This window comes from Armigeres subalbatus, chromosome 3 (genome assembly GCF_024139115.2).
Source record: "Armigeres subalbatus isolate Guangzhou_Male chromosome 3, GZ_Asu_2, whole genome shotgun sequence".
In the NCBI taxonomy this organism is placed as follows: domain Eukaryota; kingdom Metazoa; phylum Arthropoda; class Insecta; order Diptera; family Culicidae; genus Armigeres; species Armigeres subalbatus.
Window position 1 is genome coordinate 102,283,864 of NC_085141.1, and position 25,124 is coordinate 102,308,987.

General features: G+C 39.0%; 1 protein-coding gene and 1 long non-coding RNA gene across 3 annotated transcripts in view; one reads left to right on the forward strand and one right to left on the reverse strand.

Moving 5' to 3' along the window:
- The first annotated feature begins 3,424 nt into the window (after positions 1 to 3,424).
- Positions 3,425 to 25,124, forward strand: part of LOC134226299 (putative mediator of RNA polymerase II transcription subunit 26) — a 55,802-nt gene continuing 34,102 nt past the window's right edge. Inside the window, exon 1 of one of the 2 annotated variants that reach the window (XM_062706986.1) lies at positions 3,425 to 4,152. In XM_062706986.1, the coding sequence (XP_062562970.1) occupies positions 4,135 to 4,152 (18 nt within the window). In that variant the 5' untranslated portion in view covers positions 3,425 to 4,134. Of the gene's footprint in view, positions 4,153 to 16,128; positions 16,153 to 25,124 lie in introns of those variants that run through there. The other variant, XM_062706987.1, reaches the window with a different exon arrangement.
- LOC134221237 (uncharacterized) lies at positions 7,597 to 8,667 on the reverse strand. Its single transcript, XR_009982277.1, has 4 exons — positions 8,491 to 8,667; positions 8,357 to 8,428; positions 8,196 to 8,301; positions 7,597 to 8,136 (listed from the first exon to the last, which is right to left on the reverse strand). It is a non-coding gene; the product is annotated as an uncharacterized LOC134221237 (long non-coding RNA).

The window sequence follows — 25,124 nt, forward strand, 5'->3', positions numbered from 1 at the left end:
TTTTCCCAATACGCCTTCTGCATCCTGCATCCAATCACTTGCCGACACCTTGCGTGTCTGACCGCCACTTGATGATTTTTCGCTAAGCCTCCAAAAGTTGAAATAAATTTTTCAGCATTGCCACAGTGCCACCCACTCCTTCGTGCTGCTGTGTCCGCTCCGCTGCATCGAATGTCGAACCGCTCTCTGTAGAATCCCCATCAAAATGGCTCGCGCACGCCGGATAACAGCTTTCTTGTATTTAATAAATTAGGCCCGTTAGCCCCTCCCCTTTGTGATCTGTATGGGTGTACATAAAATGTGCACTCATAACGATTAATGAAGGGGCGTGGCTAATGAAATTTCTTCATTGAATCTAAGAAAGCTGGTTTTCGACGCGCGTGAGCCATTTTGATCGGGATTCCGCAGCAGACAACGGACCGGAGAATTGCAAATTCTAAGAATCCAATAAAATTTTCTCGCCAGATTCTGAATTTGAATTTGTTGTAGATATTTTCCACTGAGACGGCGTCGATTTTATACAAAAGCCACCAAATTTATACAAAAGCAGGTTGATCCGACTATTCGAAACAAACTTTCTTCAAAGTGCAAAACTCAATCGTAAATAGCGAATTTGATAGCGCGTAGGAGGAAGATGATGCAGTAAATTTGAATGGATGGGATCACTAACAGCAACCAAGCTACCACGCCACACCCGATACCACCGAAACAGTTCATTTTCGCAATTGACTCTTTCTTTCCATAAATTGTTGGTCCCGGCACTGGCGGTGCGGGATCGCCACAGTGCTATTTTTATGGTCAACCCTTTCTTCATATGAAATGCTGGTTCGTTGAGGTTGAATGATCTGCAGCAACACATCGAGCACCACCACCAATGCGATGGATTTCCGTTGAAAATGTTACCAGCGCCTCTGTGATGATGTGTCCACTCCGCTGCGATTGCTTTGATGCGTCCGCTCAGCGTGAAATCTTGTTCAAACTGAGGATTAGATCCAAATCCGCAAGTGATTGATATTTGGGATGTCTGTGCTAGTGATGCATGTACGTAATTAGTTAGTTTACCTATTTTGACTTTTTATCAATTATCGGTAATAAATAGTATAAAAATAGTATTTTCATATGAATACAAAGAAGCGTTGACTCATCCTTGATCGAATGGTCAAAAAAAATTTAAAATCCATCGAGAAACGGCTGAGATATTAAAGTTTAAAGTTTATCAAATTTTCGTGACGGTCCCCGATTTTCGCAGTCGTAAAATGTACCCCAATATAGAAAAGACAGACGTAGTCCTAAGTCAAAAAAAGCTCTCGCTGTAGCGTATGGGCAGCTAAAAGCTCAGATAGACATTTTTCTAAGATCCAGGTGAAGAACCAATGAAAAATTCTTATAACGTTCAATTAATTTCGCTAGCCGTTCAGAGCCCTACTCAAAAACACCAGAGAATATATTTTTGAAGCGATAGTTGAAGATTGTCGACAATAATAACGCAACTGAATTTAATTTCACATTTAGGAATTGTAATGCCTCTCTCTTCCAAATCAAAAATATGTCAAAGATACGAGTCACATTGACAATGTCACATATGGAATCCAGAGGAATGTGTATCATAATCAAAATTACTATATTTGTTTTGTTTAAATCCCAACCTTATCTATGATAATTAAAAGTTAAGCTTTCGGCCAAATGACCCTTTCGGCTAAAGGACCCGTTTGGTCAAATGGCCCTTTCAGCCAAATGACCCTTTCGGCCAAATGACGCTTTTGGCCAAATGACGCTTTCGACCTAATGACCCTTTCGGCCAGATGAGTTTCTGCCTAATGGTTTCTTCGGCCTAGTGGCATTCGGCCAAATGGCTTACGGTCGAACGGGTTTCGGTCAAACGACCCTTCCCCTATTTCGCCAAATCGGTCATATAGCTACTTTAAAGCTTATATGTTTTTAAATGGCCGTATATTGATCCAATATGGCAGTTTGGGGTAATATACCGTCGACGTGGGTGACAATGGGTCAAATGGGGGTGAGAATGGCTGTTTCAACTACTTAGAATGCTTGTAGAATGGATTGAATGTATCTGAGGGCAAGAAGACTAAAATATAAGAGACCTTTTTGAACGATTTTTCTCTACGACATCCATGCTGCCGGTGAGAGCGATGACCCATTCTCACCCCTCAGACCCATTGTCACCCCCGATGGCGGTAGTGCTAATGATTACTTGGGATTGAATCGTAAAATACCCCCAGAGCAGTCTTTAAATAAAATTTTACCGTTAGAATTGCTTTGAGCATTCTTTCGCGAACGAAGATTGACATTGAAGTCGCCAATTATGAGTAAAAAAATTGTTGCGAGTTAGAACTTGAAGATCAGCTTTCATCGATTTCTTTTACTGTCAAGTGCAATAAAAAGGCAAGTAGGTAGTTATGAAGGACAACCTTTCACGGGATTTCTTGTTTTTTTTTGCGTGAAGGGAAGTATCATTTCCTAGAATTTGAATTTACCAGTCCCCCACGATTGGCACATTTGGCCTTATTTGAATCTTTTCTCAAAGAACAGGTATCCTTGGCGTGAGATGTTCCACCACGAATCATGCATTTAGTATTTTGAAATTTCTCCCAGATCTGCATAAATATTCCCATTTAACTAGTACATTAGACATAATGCAGTCCTTTTCTGAACATGTTATTTAGCTCTCTCGCAGAGGGAGATTTTTTCTTATTTCATTGTATTTTGAATGATATTCATAGGAGATTGAGAGTTCGATTGCTTATGTTAATCTATTTGCGAAGTTTCGGCTTTTCAGTCTGGATATATTTAGATTATCCAGACTGAAAAGCCGAAACCTCGCAAATAGATATTCATAGGAGTGGCGATTGTTTCATCGAGAATACAATGAAATGAAATAATCTATAGATTCAGTTGGGCGGTTGTTATCGTCGATCAAAAATTGTCAAAATAAACGTCTACTTTCAGCAAAGTTTGCTAACTAAAATCATCGATCAGCGTAAACGCAATTCTGCTAATATAAAGTGATGGTTGGCATTGTTTTAAAATTTCTCTTTGATAGTTGAAGTTAGCGTCATTTTATTTGTTGATTGACGTTAATGACCCTCATTCGAATTTAGAGGGATGTTCATCAGCTAACTGTTGAATATAGAAGTAAATTGTTGAAATATCTGTGTAAACAGTATGGTTAACATATGAGCTGAATAATTTGAAGGTTGGCACACATTGCAATGATGATTTTGCACAAACACTTTTCACCGCTTGCGAGTCCCCATCCATATGTAACGCATGCCGACATGCCCAGCAACCTGACCTAACCCCCAAGTCACACCAACTAAAAGTTGACCCCCAATATAAAAGCAACTGTTGTCCGCTTCGTTAAAGTTTGTTCCGTCCAGGTGCTCCTCGGAGGAGAATCCATATTCGAACAATACGCGCTCCCCAGGTCGTTTGAAAAAGCGTTTCTTACTTGACCATCGCATCGGTCTCTGTTCAAAAGCCCTGCCACCACACATTGAGCAATTCGAAAGGAAAAACCCTTCTTCGCATCTTCATTTTGCACACGCGACGCCCGTCGACGACCACGCGGCGCTCTCATAGCCGGTGTGTGTGAGTCGCGGTAACTTGACTGCTCGCGTGAGCGAGAAACCCGTGAACGCAATCCTTTCGTCCATTCCGCGCGCGCCTGGCTCCAAATTGAAGAAGCGTGGCGCGACATTTGCCAACGGACCGTCGTGGCGTAAGTGCGTTTTTTGTTGGCTTGTTTTTGCAAAGGTAGTTCACCTAAGTGTGACAGTCCGGTCGAAGGAAAGCACGTGCTTGTCTGCTGAGTTCAGTGTGAATTTCCACCACGCGCCGTTAACGAAAGGGTACTGCTCTCCTGAAACGGGGGCATTAGTACGGTGTACTAAAAATAAGCCGGTCGTTCGTTTGCCGCAGTACCACAACGAAAGAGAGCCTAGTGAGGCCAGTTTAGGGATCGTACGGTGACTAACGAAAGTGAGAGTGAGCGTTCCTGAGACCCCAAACATACGAACGGTGCGACAACGCGAGTGGTTTGTTTTACGAAGCAATTATAAAAGTGTTATTCCGCATTTTGGCGCGTTTTAGTACCGTATGAACTGTTGATACAGAATGAAGTGGATTATAGTGGTATGTCATAACTAGATTTTCAATTTTATGTTCAAGAATTTGCTTTTTTCCTGCATAACTTAAATTATAGTAAGAGTGCCAACTAGTTAGACTATGATAAACAAATATTAAGGGACATGTTCGGCGATAACTCGTAATGAATTAAGACCTCTATCTCGAGGACGTGTAGTGATCGAAAAACTTCGAATACGCAGCAGAACTATTGCGTCACGATCAATAAAACAAATGCAACTATGCAGAGCAGATCGATCAAGGATTTCTAACTGGTGGTCAACACAAAACTGGTGTACTGCTTGGTGTGGATGTTATATAATTACGGAGCAAGTGCTGTGCGGCGGTTCTAAGTGCCTTGATACCATATGGGGTTATTTGCAAACATCGAATAAAGCGGAGAGAAAAGTGACTGGTGGATTGCAGCTTCAAAATGAGTGATTAATAACGATGATTTTCATAATGGATTGGCGAATGGTTGGTTTGGTTAGTGACACTGAGAAGAGATTCAAAATGGAATTACATGCTTTATTAAATTACCCATAATGATGGAGTGCTGAGGGAGAACATCTTTTTAATTTACTACTTCTAATGAGCGTAATCTAGTGACATGGGTTGGTAGTAAGGTGGTGAAATTTTTTTTAATAGTTTTATCAATCAACAAGGTAAGCGAATTAATGTTCAAGAACTTAGCAAAAGATGGAACGAACACATTTTAGTCCAAGGTTAATATTTATGTATTTCCCATTATATACAGAATATCATTACATTAAACCCATAAATGTTGAAATGAACAGATTAATATAAAACTATCGGTCCATTTATACCCAACTATTGCATTCGACAGGAAACCCGGCCGCTGTGGCCCAATCGGTTATTATATTTCGGAGATTTAAAGTTAAGCTTGTTGAAGAATATTTTGGCGAATTACTTCAAATGTCGTCTCTAGCGTTTTAGTACATATGCTTCTACTATTAGAACTGAGTTGAAGTTCGGTGTAGTATCCTACGTAATGAAACATGACCCGCAGTACTACGTCTTTCAAAATTGACTGTAATCAATTTACTGAAACAAAGTTCCCTCGCTCAATGTCATATTTCATTAGATTTCCTACCCAATACCAGATTTCCAAATTTTATCCCAACAACCTTAAGCACGACAGCTATTCAATTGCACAAGCTTTCTGTACATTTCCATGGAAAATTCTTCTTAATTCTCTAACAGTAACTCTCCTGAATTTTCACGCAAAATTGTTGTCGAGTTCCTTCTTGAATCTCAGGAGAAATTCTTTGATTTCCAATGGAAGATTCTTCTGAATTTTCATGAAATATTCTAGACCAACAGACCATATTCTTGGGGAGAATTACTCTAAAAACTTGAGTTTCCAAAGAAATTTCTTCTATTTTTACTTAATTCCCAAGGCAAATATTTCTAAGCACGAACAAAGCGTTTCGTTGGGTCTCGGTGGTAATTTGAAGTTGAAACAGTTCCTTGGGACAAATTAACATGATCAGATACAAATTTCAGTACTCCTAGAGCATAAACATTCTATCAATACAATGTTATAGAAATGCTAATATCATCTTCCAAACTTAGACGACCATGTATAGATTTGAAAGTTCCGTTAGGATACGGCAGGCATGAAGAATGAAGTGGATATGACAGCAAGCAGGGGGCAATATTTGTGACGGTATAAATCTCACGATCTTCCTTCTGCCAAACTCCCGTATGAAGATGTAGGGAAGAGTATCAGTATGGAAGCCCGCTGCCGTATCCTAACGGAACTTTTAAATCTATAGACCTATAGATAATTATAAATACACTAAGAAATAGTCGGCAATTGGAATGGCGTTTGATATTTCATGAAAATGTCGATTCCTCTTATAGATAACATCCTACTCTTTCACGTGATATATTAGTTTCAATTTTTTTGCTAAAAATTAATAAAATATGAAAGTGGTTTTTGACCATAGCATTTTTTTGCACAGAATGGGTTATTTTTGGCAAATTACTTAGAAAAACCCTATAACTGTTATATCAATATAATTTTCAATATGGCTGCTTTAAAATGTCTGTCTTGTCGCATTAACGACGAGATCTGATTGAAAAATGATTTCAATGACCTGAAAATTCAGAAAAACTTCCAAAAATATTTCGAAAATGGCATCATGAGTACGGACATGGCTTTAGACACAGACCACATTGCTCCAAAAAGTAACAAACTAGTTGCATTAGTGAAAACCGAGAGCACGAAATAATTTTTTAATGTTTTTTGGGGCTATTGGCTATTAATTTGAAATTGTTCTAGTTCTCGTCCGATTGCAATTATTTAATTTTCAAAATCTATACTGCCGCTAACCGCAAGTCGAGCACATATGTATATGGGCCTCCATATACAGATGTGCTCGACTTGCGGTTAGCGGCATTATAATGCTTGTTAAATAAGCCCAAACACAGATCTAATGGATTAAGTAGAAATATTTATGAAAATTTTTGAGTAATAGCTGAAAAATATGTTGTACAAAATCTTCAAAACAATGGGGAGTAAAAATTCATAAAACATGACAAATATTCGAAACATTCTCAAATACTTGATGCTATATGAAAGTAAATAAAATTTTGGACCATATGAACTATGAAACAGTAGATTACTTGAAAAAAATCTGAATTATTCAATAAAAAAAGTGTATTTATCATTATCAGAACGGCTTATATACTTTCGCCTCTAATTCTATCATGAACAATGAACATGTACATCTAAGTTCGGAAGATGAGATTAACATTTCTACAACATTGTAAAAAGCGATTAACTTCACGCAGAAATAATACACTCATCTAATTAATCGTATTCAATCAATAGTTCAAACTATCCTTATGTTCTGATCTTTAACGTCTATATGATCAATGAAGCGTTATACGTAGTCTTGTTCAAGATAGAATAGCTTCATTGGACGATACTTTGTTATTACCAACACATCATAGTATTAATAGGACATCTACAACGGTAGTCCAAAATGTTCTTGAGTTCAGATATTAAAGCTTTGTGTGAAGTTTTGAGTGTAAATAACTCCACAAAACAACATTCCGCTATTCTGAACATAGCAAATATAATGAAATCTATGGTACCTCAAACCTTTCTTTGGTTCGTAGGTAGGCGTCTTGTAGGTCTGTATGCCCAACACAGCAATCTACGGGGTATTGGCTTTACTTTCGAGTTGGAATAGCTTATTGAACATCTGCTCGTTATTATAAACATGTCACGTCACATCATTTCCATTACATCTAATGTATTGCAAACTATTCTTGAGTTCAGATATTGAAGGTCTTATTGCGAGTTTCCGGTAGCGGGTAGAGCAGAACTACCAAAGCGGACACAAAGCAAACAAAACTGGAGGGCTAAAGCACCAACAAGACAATAAAGCCACAAAGCTAGATTTTCATACATGTATTTTGGGCAGCGGCCCTGATCATCTTCTTTTCCTAGCCTCCTACTTCTTGGCCTTACTCCTCTACTCTTTCTCTATTCATCTCTTCTTACATGCTAACATATTTCGTACTCACGGTACCGTCGGGGCGTCCCCCTACAGCGACAACACTTTCTGCGGTCGGTCACCTGCCGCCGCTCCACGCACACATCTCGACAACATCCTTGCCTACAGTATACACTCGTTCGCTCCACACGCCAATCCCTCTGGTGGGGACCCCTCTGGCCGTCCAGTGCGACCGGATTACTGGATGGGGACCCTCCGAGGGAGTTTTGCGGCGCTCGTCGTCGATGATGCTTTATTCACCCGTTGCACGGGTGACGAATCCTTGCCGAACCTCGATCGCGTTCAGTCGGTGGTGCTCCCGGGCCGCCTCTGTCTGGCTCTTGCGGGACGTTTGCGCTCTCTGTTAGTCCTGGGCTGTCGTTCACTCGCCGGCTTTCCGCCTTCTCTGCCCGGCGATGGGTTTCACGCGTTGTTCGGAGTGATCCGGATGGTAACAAAGGCCCTGTTGAGGCAACAGTAATGACAACCTAATATGGCCAATTCTAATTTTAAAAAACTCACCCTTTGGGGCCTTTTCTTGATAGTTCGCTTGTCAGGAGGGAACTGGACTCTTTCCCAGTGATAAAACAGCAGTTTTCCTGGCGGCCTGTCCTTCCTAAGTTCGTACCTGAAGCACACGGGTGTGAGTTTGGAGGTTAGATGCCACTGAATCGGCTACTTACGATGGTGTGTGGGCCTTCGCGCTCAACGGGCAGGGAATTCGTTTTCCGATGTTCTCTTTGAGCCGGAACTATCTGCAAATTTAATCGTTGGCTGACTGACACGAGGAAATAATGACTCGGCATTCAGGACTTACGGGATTTTTAATCGATTTTTGGCTGCTGACTGTGCCGATTCTTATTCGTCCGCCCGACTTCCGGGGAAAGCTAACACTCGGACCGCCGCCGGATTTACTTAACAGACTACCAACGTCTGATAAAATGGACACTAACAAATCTTTTCCCGATTGCTTGGGGCACCGTGCGACTTCTCGTTTTCACACCAACCGTGAACATTGTGTCTCTGTTCATTGGGGGAAATGCGAATGTCACCAAGAAGTGTCAGATACTCATCTCATGTCAAATTATTTTTCGCCTTTTTTTCGTGGCAGGAATAGATCGTTTGGATGCTCATTTGAAATGACGGCTGTTTACTGATGATTTACACGGAACGAAATGAATTTTCGAATCTGCCACTGATATGCAGTATGAAGATGCGATGCGGATTTCTTTGACTTGCGTGACGATAGAGAATATCTTGTGTTGTTGTTTCTCGCTTACAGCTAATGATCGATTTTATATTGATTTATTACAGTGATATAAAACTAAACGTGACAGTCTATATCACATAATATATGTGTAATTCGGGTTCAAAGGGATGTACCCAAGTACAGATTCAAAAGTGGTATAAAGAACATCGTAATCGTAGGCTTTACCGAACAACGCGACTAAGACAAAGCAGCATCGTATGCCTTGCCTTCTCTTTCTTTCACCTTGAATAAACAATACTATGAATATCTATAGATACATAGTTCTCTTGTCATTAGACGAGTTTGTACAATCCCATTTAATTCCACCACTTAATTGTACCTTGACAGATACGTACTTCGACCTTAACAGTAAGGCCGTCTTCAGTGTCTCGTACTTGACTCGACTCATCCAAGGCATCCAAGCGAAACCGATAGATAGTTCTGTTAGAGATAGAAAAGATTCAGTACATTAAAAGTCTAGCGTACTGGTTTTGTGGGATCAAACTCAACCGAAGGGGCGGTTACCATTCAATACCTTTTCCGAACTAAATCGCTAAAAAATTTTGTTTCTACCTTTTGTCCCGTTCTACGTTTCGCCTTTTGACCTTATTTCCCTTCCGGTAGCTGATCCGTACTGAACACTATAGATCCCTCGGCTTCGTACATATTCCATGCTAAATTCACAGACAAACAGACATAACACTCGCCAAATTTACATCGTTCACTGATTTACTGGTCAATTCAAAAAATCATTAGTTGACCAATCGATCACTCGTGGCGCCCACATCAGATTTGCTCAAGTTTGACGTTTGCTCACTACCGCCATCTGGTTCGTGATTTGCCCAACTAACTGAAATCAACAGATGTCGTTAGTGTTTTAACGACGATGAATTTGATGAGTGAATGTTCAATGTGTTATGTCTGTTTGTCTGTGCTAAATTGTTAAGCTCATCTTCTCAGTTCCTAAAGTTCTTGTTGCAGGTGAGTGTTCTGATTCGCCTCTTTTTGCTTCATCGGTACTTGATTTCTGTAATGCATATGTCAATTTCTCAATAGACGAGCTCGGTGGTGTAGTGGCTATCGCTTCTGCCTTATAAGTAGGAGGTCGTGGGTTCAATTCCAGGCTCGTCCCTTTCCTACTTTGTATTTCTATCTTAGTTCTATCTGTGTTTCACGTTCTACCAAAACGATTCCTACTGTTATAACCTTTCACATAATCCCAAAACCTCCCGTGGCACCTATGAGAGGTCGTAGAGTTCTCTGCATCTTTCTTAAGTACACACTAAAATATTCTTGATTTTATAAGTGACGCAATCCCTTAAGCTGACTTAACCAACCGAGAAACATATCCGAAAAGAACATAATATTGCGTCATATTTGCTGTGACACCAAAAATTCTATTCTGTCATCAAATACGGAAATCTATAGCCATTAGATGCTTCTCATTGCCAAACAACTTAAATTTACAATAAGGACACCTGAAACGCAAAGCGCGCCGAAGCAAACAAACAGAGCGACATGTGAATGCAAGGTACCCTACACCAACTGCAGTTCCCTTTTTCCTTCTCTCACCTTTTACCACAGAAGCAAGCAGCGAGCAGTGGACAAGCTGATGCTTCACCATATTCAACAAATCGTAGAACGTGTTCAGCTTCGATCTCCATTGTGTCAAAATTCACTGTTTCGTTATTCCCTTACTAGGCAGTTGGTGTAAAAACACAAAATCGAAAAAAAAAGGTTTGTGTACCACTTTCGTTGGCACCGGTTCAATTAAAGGTATCATTCTCATTTACATGCCTTTGAATTGTGATTCTCAATAGCGTTCTATGAAAAAATCTACACTGGTCTGTTGTCTATTGCTAAATGTTCAGAACTATATGTGATGAGCTTTACTTGATAACATTCTTTGGAATATCGCTGAAATGCCAGCATAATAACATTCAACATTTGTTCACTGTTGATTTTAGAATTAGTTGAAGTTAAAATCTTACCTCTACAAAGAAGTTGCTAGCAGATTATAACTGGAAAGTGCTTAATATAACAGTCGGAAATATTACCTCTGTAGATTTAATGTTGATAAAGTAGAAAAGTATTTCGTATTTTCCATACCAAAACAAAGCTGCATATGCTAGCGAATAAGTGTACGAGGTGAAGGCGATATTAGCACATGCCTCTATTTGACTACATGCAAAGTTTACGTATATGGCCTCCACTTTGTACACTTATTCGCGTAGATATACGATCTCTTGTTTGCTGGGTTCTTCCAATAAACTTTAGTTGCAAAACTCTTACAAATATAATATTCTTAATAATATTAAAAACTAAAAATCGGTCGATGTTTTTATTTCCTCCTTTTTAACCAAGTGTCCTCCTGCTTCATTACGATTCGGGCGAATTGTCCTCCGTGCAAGGTCTCGCAGTTTTTTGCAGTGAACTTAACCACCTTTGCACGATTCCCTAGAAAGATCTACGATTTGGACATTTTACTACGTTATGGACATTTTTTCCCATTTTGCATTGAATATATTGAAATCTAACAATTTAGTATTATTTTAATACAGTTACTGTATATAAAGCTTACAATTTTTGTATTAAAACCTTGCAAAATTGTATATACAAATATTTTGTACAATAATTGTAATATTTGTTTTTAGGTGTAGTTCCTTCCCTTTCCCGTAAGGACGTGGCCAGCGCTATTATTGGCCCATCTGTTGGTTTCCTATGTAATTCCTCATGTTTATTCAATAAGGTGAAAAGAGGCCACTGATTCTGTCTCGACTTCCATTCACTTGCAAATTGGACAACAAAGCAAATTTTAAGGCTCAAGACTCCATCACAATGTTTTGAAAATTAATGACTGTATCGCTTGTTTGTAATAGTGAGGCAATTGGTACGGAAAAGTGCAGCAGCGATAAATAAATTTTGTTTACAACTGGGGTGGGTGGAAATGGGGTGTTAAAAATATGCCAGCTGATGCATAATGTTGCCAGACTTGACGAAATGTTTTTTTATATCATAACACATGTTCACGGTGTATCAAATATATGGGTTTTTACCGGTTAAAATTTTTGTATACACCACTTGGAATGTAACAGAAGCTTACATAACATGTTTAAATATTTATTTTTGGTTTATTTGTTCAATCCGACAAACAGCAATGATTTTTTCCAATAAATAAATCTGGCAACGGTGAAGAGATGATTATTTTCTTGTGTATGCACACCTTTTGTTTGCGTGTTGGCGTGGACTTGGCTGGCGTATACGTTGTATTGTTCGGATTGAATGAAGTTGCATCGCGTAGATTTTGTTCTCACCATTTCACTTATTGCGCTAGTGAATTTGAGTCTTCCGCATTTTATTGCATTTACAATACGGTCGTCAAATTTGTCTCTCACTTCGATTTTTGGAAAGCAGTTTTCGACAGTTTTTGGACGTGAAGTGAATTAATCGGTAGTCAAGATTGAAGAAAAAGGTGAAACTCAGTTAGTGAATATGTTTTTAGGAGTGATTAAGTCAAGGAAACAGTGGGGAAAGATCAAGTGAAAAATCAAGTGCGTGTGTATGTGTCTGCTCCGAACGTTCGAAGTTAGTATGCGTTCGATATAAAAGTGAATGTCGGTCTAGGAAAAAAGCAGTTTTCAGCGTTTTCCAGCAATATCTCAGTTATTGTTAGTGTGGATAAGTGAAAAATTAATATTAAAATGTAATGAATATGCAATGATTGAGGTAAGTTGGCAAATAGCCCCAAAATATTGAATTTAGTTCAAAACTTTATTAGTATTAGTGCGGATTCGAACAAAATCATCGTCATCATCGGATTGATTACGGTTTATAGAGCCTTTCCTAACAAAAATCCAGTTGAAAAAAACGGGACTTGGACACAACCGGGAAAAAACTGGGAAAAATGCGGGAGATCGAGAAGCCAATCGGGAAATTGAACTATTGTTCAAATCATAAACAACTTCTTCTTCTATATATAAAACAAAGTCACGTAAAAAAAAACGTTCATGGATTCGTGAACTAACAAGTTCACGGCAGCGATGTCAGATCTACGGAAATTTCCTTAAATTTACGGAATTGAATGCTTTCTACGGATCTACGGATCCGTAGATAAAAACTACGGAATTTTGAAAATTTCTGCGGAAATCTACGGATTATTTTACAAGCACACATTTAGTTTCAACTGGTGTGGTTTCAAATTTAATTCAGGTTGAGTAAACAATATGCAAATTCCGGATATATAGGTTTCTATTGAGAGGGCAAGACCGATACAAATATTTATTGAAAGTTATGTTCTATTGGTCTCCGAAATGAAAAAAATCAAAAACTCCTTGAATTTACAATGATATGGAAATGCTAATATCATCTTCCAAACTTGGACGTTCATGTTTATGATAGCATTAGAGGCGAAAGTATAGAATTGATAGTTCCGTTAGGATACGGCAGGCATGAAGAATGTTTTTATAGAAGTCGATTTGAAAGCGAGCGGAGGGCAATATTTGTGATGGCACATATCGCACGACCTTCCTTCTGCCAAGCTCCCGTATGAAGGGGGAGGGAAGAATATCAGTGTGGAAGCTGATATATCTCCACTGGCAAAAGGAAGGTGGTTTGACTTGCTCATATGCCATCGCGTGCGGAAGGATTGTCTATCGACGAGTACTGTCTCCAAATTTCTAATATGACATCAGCATTTAGTCGAATAGGATTTTTATTGCACAGTTCAAGCTCTATCTGGAATAAGGGCGAATGTCGCAAGAGAGGATTCTCTTCGCCGACTTCCCCTCTTTTTAATAAAAGTGACAAGCAGTGGATTTCTTTGTGGTTTATCACCTCAGCACGATAGAAAACAATGCGAACTTGCATTATGAGGTGATAAACTGCAAAGAAATCCTCTGCTTGTCACTTTTATTTAAAAGAGGGGAAGTCGACGAAGAGAATTTTCTCTTGCGACATTCGCCCTTTTACCAGATAGAGCTTGAGTTCTGTTTTCTCATTGCGTCCACACACGTAACACACACGAAATCATTAATTTAGTGTCCTTGGATTTATTAAAGAAAGTTTTGATAATTCTAAAAAAAATGGAAATTTTTTTGTTGCCCCCTCATTTTATTAATTCTTCTTCTTCTTCAATGGCTCTACATTCCAACTGGAACATAGCCTGCTTTTCAACTTAGTATTCTATTAGCATTTCCTCGGTTAATAATTGAAAGTTTTTCTATGCCCACCAAAACATCCTAGACCGGACCGAGAATCGAACTCGCAATTTCCGGATTAGCAATCCTACGCCTTTGATCGCAAGGCTACTGGAGATCCGCAATTTATTAATTACAGGCAAAAATAATCCGAAGGGGGACTTGTTTTTTTTTTGATAACTTTGTCACCTTAATTCAATTTAAAATATGAATACCTATATTACTCACAGACGAAAAAATGGGCTATAGGGACCGTACACATATTACGTAAGCACTTATTATATAAAAAATCATTTGCAAGAGAAAAATCTTACATGGGGGGAGGGGGTTGGTTGAAAAACCCAGAAAAAATGCTTACGTAATTAGTGTACCACCCCATACGCATAAAAATCTTAAAGTGGATTTATCCGTAGCAAAAAATGTCGCATTCATAAACCAAAACAATTCAAACACATTGGAATCCCTTTGATTTATGGGATGTGTAGGTTACTTCTGCTTCTGAATTGATAGTTTCATTGAGATACGTTATTGTTACGATTAGAATCAAACGAACTTCTGTTGAGCTTCCATTTGAAGAGAAAGGGAAGAGTCTCAGCGTTGAAGGGAGATTAATTTCCTCGCTGATACCCTTCTCCCCCTCACCTTTCCATTATGAAAGCAATCTTGATTATTTTCTGGTCGATCATTGACCGAGATTACCACTGCCTAAACTCCAGTAACGAATCACATTGAAAATAATCCATGAAGCATGAAGCAATTCATTCAGTGAAGACGAACATCCTATTTAAATTCTTGAATAACACTCTTGCTCTTGCGGTCTAATCCTGAAGCTAAGTTTGAACAGCCTTATGGTTACTTCGAACTGTATAACCGTATAGTTTCCCAGGCTCAAAGGACCATTATATTGAATTACCGGACCCTCTTCAACATAGAGAGATAATTAGAGTATGCTGCCATACACGTAATTAACTTCAAGGCTCAAGCTAACCCTATCGTCTGGATTCTTGACTGCACAAATCTTAAAACAGCTCAAACATTTATTTAAGGCTCAAGACTCCATCACAATGTTTTGAGAATTAATGACTGTATCGCTTGTTTGTAATAGTGAGGCAATTGGTACGGAAAAGCGCAGCAGCGATAGATAAATTTTGTTTACAACTGGGGTGGGTGGAAATGGGGTGTTAAAAATATGCCAGCTGATGCATAATGTTGCCAGACTTGACGAAATGTCTATTCTATATCATAACATATGTTCACGGTGTACCGAATATATGGGTATTTATCGGTTTAAAATCTGTTATTCACCACTTGGAATTTAACAGAAGCTTACACAACATGTTTAAATATTCATTTCTGGTATATTTGTTCAATCCGACAAACAGCAATGATTTTTTCCAATAAACAAATCTGGCAACGGTGAAGAGATGATTATTTTCTTGTGTATGCACACCTTTGTTTGCGTGTTGGCTGGCGTATACGTTGTATTGTTCGGATTGAATGAAATTGCATCGCGTAGATTTTGTACTCACCATTTCACTTATTGCGCTAGTGAATTTGAGTCTTCCGCATTTTATTGCATTCACAATACGGTCGTCAAATTTGTCTCTCACTTCGATTTTTGGAAAGCAGGGGTGGCATTGTGCATCTCGATTCGAAACGAGCAAACCATGCAAGCTGTCATACGAAAGAGCTGTCGAAAGGAGATGCGCAATGAGGCCCCAGTTTTCGACCGTTTTTGGACGTGAAGTGAATTGATCGGTAGTCAAGATTAAATAAAAAGGTGAAACTCAGTTAGTGAATATGTTTTAGGAGTGATTAAATCAAGGAAACAGTGGGAAAAAATCAAGTGAAAAATCAAGTGCGTGTGTATGTGTTTGCTCCGAACGTTTGGAGTTAGTATGCGTTCGATAAAAATACGAATGCCGGCCCAGGAAAAAAGGCAGTTTTCAGCGTTTTTCCTGCAATTCCTCAGTAATTGTTAATTTGGATAAGTGAAAAATTTATATGAAAATGTAATGAATATGCAATGATGGAGGTAAGTCGGCAAATAGCCCCAAAATATTGAATTTAGTTCAAAACTTTATTAGTATTAGTGCGGATTCGAATAAAATCATCGTCATTATCGGATTGATTACGGTTTATAGAGCCTTAACATTTGTAACGGGCGGGGCTGTTTTCAGGGTTTAAAGGGAGCTCACGACCTTCACTTATGCGCCAGGTGACCGAGGTCACCGCGAAGGAGCGATTTAACAATTTATAAACTTCCCGTTCCGGCTAGAGACCTCAGGGCGGGTTGTCCGAAAATCATACACTGGCGAACCGTTCGTGTGAAACCAACAGACGGAGAATAATTGGAAATAAACAACTAAAATTGCCGCAAAGAACAAAAAAAAACATTCGATTTGCGTATCTTTCAATAAACCTTCCACTTCACAACTCAACGTTTCATTCAAACATAAACGCCAACCATTCTCCAATACATTAATTTCTAGGGGTTAGTATCGGGTATCGCTTACTGCGTACGTCACTGTTGAGATGGATGCTGCACAGGTGGTGGATTTCGTTGCGCGCGATGGTTGCATAATGCTGGTGGGTGGTAGCTTAAATCCTTGACATACACCATCAGCCGTCGAACGTTGGCTGCGATGCTATATCGGGTGCTTGCCGTTTGAGCTTACCGAACGGCGGCTGGTCGCATACGAGCTTACAGAGCGGCGGTATTGATTGTGGTTGCAGGCGGCTAGTACGGTGGTCTACGATAACTGGGAAGCTTTAGCTGAGAGGGTTCGGGTCGTTCGGGTCGACACGTACCACCGTCCAGGGTGTCACTCGTTTTGTCGACACGTGTAGGTTGGGCCTGCTGACCAAGGTGGGCTCGCGGCCGGACTTCTAGCCCTAGAGTGGGACCTTCGTTTGAAGGTTTACCTTCAAACGAATTTTAGGAGTTAACATTGGTACTTTTCTTTTTATGTTTCCATACCTTTTAGTTTACTGCAATTCACGCAGTGTTGAGCAGTCTTGGTTAGGTTTTCTCGTACCACCTTCTCACAGACTCTAGTCAATGCTTTCCTGAAACTAACTCTAAATTAGCTTCTCATTTTTCCCTACTCATTTCATACTAACCACGACTACTTTTTATTACCAGCTCGCTCAACCTTTGCACTAAACTCTACTTTTCTATGCTAAGCTACTGTTCGGGTTTGGATGCTCACAACTAAGTTCTCCTGTCACGTTTTTACTGCTTCGTGGTCGGAATGATATCTGATTACACAGATGGAATATTCTGGCTATACACATATATTGCCTTTTATTCTACACCCGAGTGCCTACATCGGTTGATTTCGCCTTCGGAAACCTTTTTCCGGTGGCCTAAACATGAATGTCATGTATGATTTTGACAGCTCCCTTTGGCGCTCTAGTCGACACGAAAGTCCTTGATTGCTAACGCTTAGTATTTTTTTAAAGAAGGTATGATAAGGGTAGGTTGGGGATAAGTATATCTTTTTGTTCTGTAACCTCGTTACACATTTCATTACATATAGGTACATCATTGGTTAAAAAATTATTCTGGCGGAGTTCAACTGGGACAAATGGTGCACGCGACCCACTAAACTGAGTATTTCCCTCAAATTTGCTTGTTTATCCCAAAATTGTTCTTTAAAATGCTTTTTCGCCAATTTTTATGAATCCTGGAGGAAATCCCGAAATCTAGGCATTTCTTTGGAAATTCCATTTGATATTTCAATGTAAATTCCTTTGAAAAACCCTTTCAGGGATTCATCCGGAAGTTTCTTAAGAAATTCTTTTAGAAACTCCTTCGGAAATTCCTTTAGCAATTCTCTCAGAAATTCCTTTAGGATTACTTTTCGAAAATCCACTCAAGCTCTCCTTCGGAAAATCCTTCAATAATTCATTTGTAAATTCCTCCAAAAATACTTTCGGTGGCTCCTCCAAGAGTTCCAAATAAATTCCAAATGTATAATTCCATTGCACATTATTCAAGGAATACTTTCGGAAAGGTCCTTGTAAAAATTTCCAGAAGTTTCTACGAGAAATCTTCTGAAAATTCTTTTTAGGACTTTTGAATGTCGAACATTCTCTTACAAAACTTTGGAAATTTCTTTTGTAATTCACTCGGATACTCCTAGAGCTTCATCCTAGAATTTTCTAGAGGAAATTCCAAATGAACTAGTGGATAAATTTCTAAACAAACGGAATTTTTCGTGAATCGATTTCCATAAAAATTAATAAAACAATTTCTGGATTAATCTATATAATAAAAATGAAATGGTCTGTGTTCGTATCCGCATAACTCGAAAACGGCTGGATGGATTTTCTTCATTCCTTCAGCAAGTATGTTGGTTATCGTTTCCGACGGGTTTATATGATATTTCCTCATGCGAAAATCCCGGGAAAAGTTGAGAAAATAGTGAAAAACTAAAATTATGATTTGTATGGAAATTTCGCATGGGCAGTTCACAACGCGCTTTATCGCCTACTATGCAGGACAACGTCTGCCGGGTCAACTAGTTCCTGTAGCAATTTCTGAAAATTTTACTTAGGGTTTTTGGAGAAATTCCTTAATAATTCTGAAAAGAATTTCTGATCAAATTTCCGGAAGAACTCTTTACGGAACTTTCTAAGGCTGTCCTATAGACATTTCCGAAGGAATTTGTGGGACGAAGGATTTTCCAACGGAAGTCCTGTTGGAATTTTAAAATGAATTCCTGGAACAATTTTGGATATTATATATAGATTTCTGAAGGAATTAAAAAAAGAAGATATGCCTGAAGAATGTTTTGGATGACTTACAGAATTAATTCCTGGAGGTTTTTTCCCATAGAATTGTTTAAAGTATTTACAGAAAAATGTCTAGCAGACTTTCCAAAGAATTTCTGGATAAATTTATGAAATAACACAAGGATTTCAAGATTTTTTTCGAGAAATTTCTGGACAAACTCCTGGATTAAATAGAAGTTTGGTAATGGATGGATTTTAATCTCGATATTTTGACGGTTTTCTTCCTTTGGGGTTGTTTAAATACTGTACTGGATAAGTTCTGACCTTATAGTTGTTACTGCTGATACCAAATTATGAATGAACAATGTTTTTGACGGTTAGTGGTCTTGTTGTTATCTGATGTCTATGCATTGAGAAAAGTTAAAGATCAGTCGTGTAATGTTCTGTATACAAGGATTGTGGAGGAGCGCCAAAATAGGGCCAGCCAAAATTTTTGAGTGAATCTACGGAAATGATGTTGAAGCAATCTGGCATCGCTGGTTCACGGTGGGAACAACGTGCCACGGATACGGGAACACAGTCACGTTTTCTGGAACGTTCTGGAAAACGTGACTGGTGATCCCGAATCCATAAGTTAAATCACGGTGTATTTTTGCTGGTTCACGAATTCGGGAACGCTTTTTTTTTTGCGTGTGGTATTTGTACACCCGCATATCAATCAAGAATAGACAGCCCAACTTTTGCTAATTTATATTCGTTTTCATCTTCTTTTTACGATGAAGAATGTTATGATGAAATTGGAATGCTTTGGAAATCAAAACTCAATATTTTCGATGAAATGGTTTTTCGTACAATTTGCTTGGATTTTTTTCTTATTTTTGTTATTTTCAGCAGTGAGCACGCATGTTGACAAAAAGAAGCGACAAAAATGGTGGTGTATGTATTTCTTTGTTTCGCGATGAGATGAATATCGGAACAGTTCCCCTTTATATAAAACAAAGTTGTAAAAATAATCAGAGATCATTCTGAAGAACCGATTTGTTTTCTAGATAAATTGTGAACGCAAATGAATTTATCAGAAAATTGATAAAGACAAATTTCGCCGAGTCAGCTAGTTAAAGCATTAATTACCAAAGTTATAAGTCGAGTCAAGTACGAGACACTGAAGACGACCTTACTGTTGAGGTCGAAATACGTATCTGTCAAGGTATAATTAAGTGGTGGAATTAAATGGGACTGTACAAACTCTTCTTATGACAAGGAAAAAAAAGGAAAAAAAAGTTATGAACTTTTTTTTCTTGTAATGTCTTAAATAACTATCATTGTCTATCATTGTCTGGCAATAGTGTGAGTCGCTCAAATTTGTGTTGTTTTGTTGGACCATATTGATGAATATCTTCAAAAGTTTTAAATTATGATAAATAATTTCAGATGATTTTTTCTTGAAAACTGATTGATCTAAGAGGAATGAGAATGATTCATGGGAAAAGACTGTGGGTAACTCGAACAGCTTTTGAACTATTTTTGATTATTTTGTTCCAAAAAAATCTGGATTTCTGAAGAAAATAAAAATTGAGAGAATTTTAATTAATTTGAGAATATATTTTTAATTCAGTAGTGGCTCACATTTCACTGTTTACCAACGCAAATCACCAACGGCGATGTGTACCTACCTACTGATTGGCAACAGTAGGAAACCCCTTGTTCCCACAGTTCGCTGCACTACATAATGTCGCTTTACGGCGGCGCGTAGTAAGTCATTTTCGTCACCACCGGCCGGGTGATGCACGTTGGTTGCCCAAATCCACGAATCCCCAGCAGGCAGCAGTAACCAGCCGGCCTATAATCAACTCATTACGTCTCACGGAGCGATCGCTCCACAAAATGTTGATACTGCTACTGACTGGGGCAATAGGTTTTTCATTTTGCTCGCTTCTGTTTGCCCGCATTTTTTCGCTGCATCACCAATTAGATGCCTGTTACCGCTGTGCCCGGTTCGTGTCAAGGCATCCGCATCCACATCGCCAAGTCGTCGTTGTCGCTCAGGTTATGAGTTTTTGTTTAGTCTTCCCCGTCGCATTATCACGCCTCCTAACACTCCAACATCCATAATTGTCAGCCTATAAGAATAGCGAACAGACTGCCGCTCTATAATTGGTGTTATTTTCCCTCTTTTTACACCTGGAAACCATGAGCGGCAAATATGAGTTACTGTGATGCCTCTTCTTCGTGATTGTTGGAATTATGGCGCTAACTTTTCGACGAAACAGATTATCTTCGGCAATGCACAACTTGTTCACCAGCAGCGCTGCTTATTTGATGATTACATGAACAAGATTTTTCTCACTGGGGGAAAATCGCGACCAGGATGAAACGAGTAATGTTCGCGTTATTGAATTCATTATTTGCGGTTCTGATGCCGGTAGATTGGATTTTACAGGTGGCATTATAATCTGCTGTAAAGATTAATCTGTTGTTTTAGCCACCTTTCGCAAATCGAATTTTGTCTTCCTGGTAGATGATCTTCGGCTGGTAAAATGTGGCGTCAGTAATGTCAGAAATTACAAAACCATGACATAAAACGCCTTTTGACCATGCATGACATTATTGACACTCTATCGCATTAGCGACAAGGCAATTACAGGCTAGATGATGTTCCTAAAGTGCCCCATTCAACGCCTCCCATCCGCGGTTGTCAACAGCTGTTGGTACAACTCGCTCTGTACGGACAACAATTACGCAATTCTGTTAACCTATTACGAACCCGTTCAGCCATGGAAGACTGCCAGCATCTGCCTACGGGAGAACATCTCTTCCTCGTTCGATCAGTCAGTACAGGTACCTGACTTCGTTCGCGCAGCAATAGGCATGCTGCATCTTCAACCGGAGTGTGTAAACCGGTCACAACTCAGGAGATTTCATCTCGGCATAATGGAAAAGTAAAAGACAACAACTATTTCTTTTATGTCAGCGATCAACCAGATCTTGGGGTAAATGGCATGGAGTAGTAAAGGACTAGGCAGTGACACAAGTTGGGATATCCAGAAATGATCAACGTAATAACATTATAACAATTTATGCTATTTCTGTTCAGCTTTCCATGTTTGGATACCTATTGCGGCTTTTGGATGTGCATAAATCCATTAGGCACTGCACATTTTGGCATTCCTGGAGGTACATAATTATATTTCAGTTTCAGACTGTTCCTGAAAAAAGATGAAGACGAAGATACTCTAACTTTCAGAAGTAAAAATAAATACATCAGCAATGAGGCAGACAGCAATAATAACTTTCCATAAAGAACTACATATTTTGCATAAAATATTCAAATTAGTAATCAACTCGACCAAGTCTAACATATTTATGACGACCTTACTGTTGAGGTCTAAATACGTGACTGTAAATTCAGTGGTAGAATCAAATGGAATCAATATGGAATGGCAAACGATTCTCGTGTATTCTAGGGGCTCGCAAAAGGATGTTACTGAAGAGCTTTCGACGTCAATGCAAATTTGAATGTAGTGTGACAAGCACAACGAAGTTTGAGCTAAGCAATCAAGGAAACTTCCATCCCTACAATTCTCCTAGACGGGAATCGCGAATTGATCCTGCAACCTCATGTAGTCTCGATATATATTAAATGCTACTATTTTCTTTCTTCTGATTTTGCATTATGCAATGCAAATGGGAGGAATGAATTACAAAAAATAAACAGTTGTTTGCCAGTTGTCGAATTAAACACGCCGCAGACCCCCGACCAGGTTTTACACTAATGTCGATATGGGAAATTCTTTGCGATTCGTGTTTTCAACTAACGGTCATGTTGAACTGCTGTTCATCGAGTAGTTTTAAATGTGTTCCAATTCACTTTCATAACCGATTGGGCGTTTTCTCATAATTTTATATGTATCGATGTTATTTGGCTTGTATTTATTTTTTACGCTTGTTCACGCTGCACATCGGCTTCTCAGGCAGGAAAGTCGACGTCCCAACGGAAAAATATCCAACTATCGTCAAATAGTCTAGATGTTGTTTACTCACGCAAGCACCAATTTTTGCTGCTCTGACACGAAAATAATGCCCACACTCGCTGGAAATGCGTCTGGGATGCCGAACAACTACCGACCGGTTCAGCTGATTATACAATTTTTCCAATTCATGCATTCTCGGTGCAGCAGCGCCACCCCGGTATTATCGGCTCCGATGCACTGGCAGTGGCAATAAGAAGTGATAGATTGTTCGAAAACAAGCTTATCGTTGGGGGTACCTGAATGGGTTTGCTGAGGACTACCGGAGCATAGCGAAATGTTTTAGTTACGTTAAAATTGGCTGTTTGGTGCACAGTTTGGTTCCCAAAACCTCGTGTGGGTAAATGTTTCAAATTTAAAAGCGAGAGAATATCATACAGAGGAGCAAATAAGTTTTCCAGTTCTACTGATTTTTGTACAAAATGATTATGTTCGAGGATCAATAACTAGATTGCTAACGATGAGATTTCTCAGTTTTTTTGTGATGGGATTCGGCTTTACAATCTCAAAATTGTTCAAACAATAATGTTTTAACTGCCCGACGTTTCGGCTGTGTTTGGAACAAAATAAGTTTATTAAAACACAAATTGTAAAACATACCACCTCCCGAAGAAAATAGAAAACATAAATGACAACACGACACAAGATTACAGTGTAACAAAACAACGACAACAGTAAAACTAAGTAGGTGTTAAAACGATAGAATGTTCGGAGTAATGTAAATAGTTAATAATAAAAACACCCTTTCAGTTTCTCCCAGAAGAAGGCTGCCAAACACAGCCGAAACGTCGGGCAGTTAAAACATTATTGTTTGAACAATTTTGAGACTGTAAAGCCGAATCCCATCACTTATATTTAACAGTCGAGACATCATAGACTCAGTTTTTTTCATGCTTAAAATGACTTGATTTTTTTTGCCAATCTTTGTTATTCGTATGCATCCTGGTTGCTTATGACCTGATCACGTTTATATGGAGCTCTATATAAATGTTAATAACTAGTAATAACTGTGAAAGTGCTTAATGAACGCTAAGCTGCGAGGCGGCAATTTCCTAGTAGGAGATGTACTGCCAATGAATAAGAAGAAGAAGAAGAAGAAGAATATGAAAGTATTCAAATAACATTCACAGCCGGTCATCACGGGATTTTCTCCACCTACTGGACTATTTTTTGCCTATGCCTCGACGGCTTCATAATTCGCTGTCATGCACTTCACCAACAGCTGCTGCTTTGCAGTGACTACCGATTCCTCTCGTATCTTTCGCCGACAGTTGGCGATGAAGCGTACTCGAATAGCTTCGTCCAGCGATATCAATATCGATTCGACGATGACCGTAGAACAGGACTGTGTGGCTCTAAATAGCCGGAACAAAGTTATGACAGCGACTCTCCATGGATGCGTGTGCACGCCGCGAAGGTCTGACTAGAAGAGGAAAAGTCATGGCTTGCTGCTCGCCAATTGACACGCTGATGTGAACTTTAATTTAATCCAAATCCAATCCAAATCCAATCTAAATCCAATTCAAATCCAATCCAAACCCTATCCAAATCCAATCCAAATCCATTCCGACCAAATCCAATCCAACCAAATCCAGTCCGATCAAATCTAATCCAACCAAATCCAATCCAATCCAAATCTAATCCAAATCTAATTCAAATCTAATCCAAATCCAATCCAAATCCAATCCAAATCCAATCCAAATCCAATCCAAATCCAATCCAAATCCAATCCAAATCCAATCCAAATCCAATCCAAATCCAATCCAAATCCAAACCAAATCCAATACAAAGCCAATCCAAATCCAATCCAAATTCGTGCATTTAATCCAACTTTTAGTTTCGCGTATAGTACACCATTAACCATTTGGCATCAACTAGTACTGCTAGCCAATAACTCAAAACTAATCTTTCGCATAAAAAATTTGAACTTTCGAAGAGCTTTAAAAAATCCGGCAACCTTATTAATTTTTCAAAGTTCAAAATATCTGATCCTACAGGTAATCCCACTATGGCTACTAAGTCAGACCATTTTCCGACGGTCTTCGAGACGCGTCTTGTGATTTAGCAAACCACAAACCTATTTTCCGATGGCCTTCGAGACGCGTCTTGTGATTTAGCAAACAACAAACCATTTTCCGACGGTCTTCGAGACGCGTCTTGTGATTTAGCAAACCACAAATCATTTTCCGACGGTCTTCGAGACGCGTTTTGTGATTTAGCAAACAACAAACCATTTTCT